The 4,536-nt window shown below is 47.3% G+C and overlaps 1 protein-coding gene across 1 annotated transcript; it reads left to right on the top strand.

The window, feature by feature from the left end:
• Positions 1–571: 571 nt before the first annotated feature.
• On the top strand, positions 572–4,244 carry LOC105531796 (proline-rich protein 20A-like). Its single transcript, XM_011969799.1, has 2 exons — positions 572–622; positions 3,618–4,244. The coding sequence occupies exons 1-2, from the start codon at positions 572–574 to the stop codon at positions 4,242–4,244; spliced, it is 678 nt and encodes a 225-aa protein (XP_011825189.1).
• The last annotated feature ends 292 nt before the right edge of the window (positions 4,245–4,536 follow it).

Below are 4,536 nucleotides of genomic sequence, written 5' to 3'. Positions count from 1 at the left end.
TCTCCGGGGCGAGCTCTAGGAAGATCAGGTGTGTGTGTGGGTGTCCCTGAGGGGTGAATAGGGCTTGGATGGGTGCACTTGGGGACAGAATCCTCATTCCCCTAGAAAGGCCATGGCCACACCCTGCCTTCTTACCTCTGTCTTCCTAAATCCGTTCTCTGTCCCCACCTTCCTTCCTTCTTCCCCTGAGGAGGAATCATTCCTCCAAAAGGCCTACTTTAGTCTCCCCTCTCCTAGCTTTGCCTGTAGGAACGCGGATAAATTGAACCTCCTGTAGGCCAATCCCTGCTGGCTACTAGCGTCCCCTCGGAAACACATTTAAGGTGTGGAAGGAAGTCTTCCACAACCACAGCCCCCGACCCCAATCCCCACCTTCACACGGTCCACTTGGGTGGCACCGTGGGCTCGGTCGGTGCCCAAGTAGCCAAGCGCTCGGAGGCCTGTGGGCATTGGAGGCCCTGGAGGAGGTTGTGTGGTGGAGGTCTGCATCGCTGCCTGGCGCTCAGGGAATGAGGCTGTGGTTTAACTCTACTGATGTGTTTTTCTCCCCACCCCCTCCCGCAGATTCCTCATGGAGGGACCAAGGCCTTCAAAGCGACTGCGCTACATGGCCCCTAATCAAGGTACATCAAACGTCTGCCACCCTCTTTTTAATTTTTTTCTGGGTTTTTACTGACTTACAGAACTTAGAGAGGCAAATGTGGCATGCTATGAAATGTAGCAGCTCCTGCTCCTTCTCAGTCTCCCACACCTTTGGGAACACCACCTCCATCTGTGTAGCCAATTCTTTCAGCATTCTTTCTCATTCTTTAAATAACATGCCTACACTACTGCTATTTCTTTTTTCATTTAGGGTTTAATTATGGTCTTCCCTCTAGGGTAGAGGGATATTTAGCTGTAGTTTACACATTGTCACCACCACCACTAATTACCCAAGTGTCAAGCCACACATACCCCAGGACACACACCCTCTGTCCCTCCCCCACAGCCCAGAAGGGGAGAGAATATTAAGAGGATTACTTTCCACTTCTTGCATAACTTGAATTTTCCAGAACTTAATACTTACCTTGTGTTACTATGGGCTTACTTATCACTAGTTCATTCTCCAATTCTTACCCAATTGTTTAAATTCAAACTCAATCAAGTGTTCTCTGTTTTCACCTTCTCACAGCCTGCTTCAACATGGGCTGTTCGCTGTAAGTCAGCTCCCAGCTTCCACATCATCTGGGAAATTACGTTCCCTTTTTATAATTGTATCCCACTTCCCAAATCTGATGTCTTCTTTTTTTTTTTTTTTTTTTTTTTTTTTTTTTTTTTCTTGTTGTACTGTTTCTCTGTAGTGGAGCAAGTCCTCACACTACATCTTCATCTATGATAGATCTGTACTTCCACCTTGTTCTTTTCTGTAGGAATTGGAATTTTATGGCTATTGCCACATTCTTCTCCATCATACACTGAGTGTCCTAAATCTTTTAATCTTGTCTAGTTTGATAGATGCAAAACAATAAAGCATCCATTGAAAGGAAATTATTTAAGATCTTGCTTGTCTGAAACATGTTCATTCTATCCTCCCTGATTCTTAAGTGAAACTTTGGTTGGATATGAAATTTTAGGTGGGAAATCCATTTCCCTTGAAATTTCGAGGACATTTTCTGTTATTTTCTAGATTTAACTGCTGCTTTTGAGACGTTTGATTTTTGAGATATGTTGAATCCTAGCCCTTTCCATGTGACCTTTCCTTTCTTGCTCTTTCTCCCTCTCTCTGGAATCTTTTAGAATCTTCTCTTTGTCATCAGCACTCTGAAATTTTATGGTGATATGTCTCAGTGACAATATGTCTCTAATTTTCTTATATTTTATCCTTCTTTCTATCATTTTTGATTTTTGCTTTCTTTTCTGGGAGATCTTCTCAACTTCATTCTCAAATTTCCGTGGAAATTTTTGTTTCTTCTCTCATCATTGTAATTTCAAAAGTCCTATTTTCTCTGAGTATTTATTTTTTAAAGTATCCTATAATTAATTTATGGGTAAAATTCCTTCTATCTCTCTAGGGATATTAATTATAGATATTTTTAGAAAGTTTCATTTGTGGCACAAACTATTTTCTCCCAGTTGGCTTTTCCTGTGTTATTGTTCTGTCTCTAGTGTTAGAGCCTTACCTCTGATGTTTGATGATCTCTGATTGTTGCTTATGTTTTAAATAAAATCGGACCCAGGAAGAAGCTGATGCCAGCTCCAAGCCCATGGGTAGGGCTAGCTGATTGAGTTCCACAGCATTCATATGTTTGGGCTTTCAAATTGGGCAATAAGAGGGTGGGTATGGTGGCTCATGCCTGTAATCCCCGCACTTTGGGAGGCCGAGGAGGGCAGATCACTTGAAGTTAGGAGTTCAAAACCAGCCTGTCCAACATGGCGAAATGCTGTCTCTACTAAAAACAAAACAACAACAACAAAAAAGCCAGGCATGGTGGTGGGTGCCTGTAATCCCAGCTATTTGGGAGGCTGAGGCAGAAGAATCACCTGAACCCAGGTGACAGAGGTTGCAGTGAGCCGAGATGGGGCCACTGCACTCCAGCCTGGGCAAGAGAGTGAGACTCCATCTCAAAAAAGGAAAAAAAAAAAAAAGGGCAACACTAGATGTGAGTTTCGTGGGACTCTTCCTAAGCAGGTTTCCCAGGGAAGAATCTTTACATGATCTTAAATGCCTACTCTTTCACTGATAAAATTTCTATAGAAATTTGTCTAGTCCCAGGCTTCCCATTCTGTTCCATTGCTCAATGCTATATCTGTCTGAACACCTCCCCTCCCGGCTAAGCTATCCTATAGCCACCATAGGCTTTTTTCCTCCTGGGAGCCATGCAACTACCCCATGCCCTCTGTCACCTGTAATCCTCTCCCTCCCTGCTATCCCTACTAATCCTCTCCTGCCTTTGCCTTGCAAATCCCACCCATCATCCTTGATGACCCAGCTTATGTCATCTCCTCCAGCAAGACTTTTTGATCATCTCCTTCTCAATACATGTTAAGATGCTTGCTTGAACTAGATATTGATGTAAGCATTTCACTTATAGTAACTCAGTTCTTGTAAGGACCTAGGGGTCGTCATGTTATTATACCAGTTTATGAAAAGGGGAACTGATGCCCAGGTAAATTAAGCTGCCTGGGAATACAGCCCAGGCATTCTGGATCCAGACCCACCTCCCTTGTGACACCCTTCACCTTCTAACTGGTCGCTCATTAACATCCTTCATTTTTTGGTGTTCTGTTTGTCTCTCCTACTGAAGCTGAACCTCAGTGAGGGCAGGAAGCATGCCATTTTTATTCCAATTCGATCTCTCTAGGGAACTGTAGACTCATTTATTCATTAGCAAAATGGAGATCATAATATTCGACTGACAAGGTTGTTGCAAGGACTTGCAATGGAAAGCTCATGGAAAGCGCTGTAGGCCCTTGGGCAGACAGAACTCCTGAGGGCTCACCTTGCAGGCCTCTGCTGACCCTCATTCTGTTCGCTGGGGTTCCCATGGGCCCTCCCTGAACCCCTCACCTCATCTCTCTTCCCCGAAGGCTTCCTGAGTAGCCCATGCTCACTCTCCTCACACTCTGCTTCTCTTTTTGCCTCAGGTGGGCGTCCTACAGAGCCAAGCTGCTCTGTTGTGGACCCTGAAGACTCCGTGGAAGTCCAGTCCACGGAGAGCCACGCAGAGCCACTCCAACCCGCAAAACCCATTGCTTATGTGAAACCCTTGAGATGGGAGCCCCCAGCTCGCACAGAGTCGGCTCCTCCTGCAGAGAGAGGCCGGCGGCTGCGGGGAGGAAGCCGGCTGGCAGGGCGAGGCCGTGGTAGAGGGCGTGGGGCCCGCAGGAATGCTGGCCAGAGACAGGGGGCAGAAGGCTTGCTGGGACCAGACATGCACATGCAACTGCACCACCATGGAGAGCCAGGCCACCAGGGGGAACCGGAAATCAGGCAGGCCTCAGCCTTCTCTTTTCCTGAAACAGCTCCTGTCCCTGGAACTGTGCAGGAAGGCCCTGGCCCTGATGTGGCCCATCCTGAGGTGGGGCGTCAGGAGCCGCCCCCTGCCTCTGAGCCTGAGACTATCAACGGGCAGCCCATGTTGACCCTCTATCCCTGCATCGGGTTTAGGGCTCTGGGTGGCTCAGCTATTTTACAGGTCGTTCAAACCCCCAACGGCACTTATGTGCGAGGGATCCCAGTGTTCGTCGCCAACATTGCATGCTGATGTCTATCTGTCACCCACATTGTTCCCAGCCTCCCTTTCTTCCACCTGGACTTTCCCCCCAGCCCCAAATCCAGCCCCATTTCTGCCCCACTCCTCCCCTCCCATCCCAATGGAAGCCCTCACCTTGTGTTGTCAGGATGGAGCCTCCACGTCCTCCTCCCAGGGTCCTGACAATAGTCCACCTGCTTCCAATGCCCCTCTTGTCCCTGCTTTGTACCTTCTGTCAAAGTTACACATGCATGGAGTTCCTCAATGCTTGGTAAAACAGGCCAGCAGCTCCCCTAATCTTACT

This window comes from Mandrillus leucophaeus, unplaced genomic scaffold, assembly GCF_000951045.1.
Source record: "Mandrillus leucophaeus isolate KB7577 unplaced genomic scaffold, Mleu.le_1.0 Scaffold908, whole genome shotgun sequence".
Lineage (NCBI taxonomy): Eukaryota > Metazoa > Chordata > Mammalia > Primates > Cercopithecidae > Mandrillus > Mandrillus leucophaeus.
The sequence above is the reverse complement of the archived record's forward strand: the minus strand, read 5'-3'. Positions and strand labels throughout refer to the sequence as shown.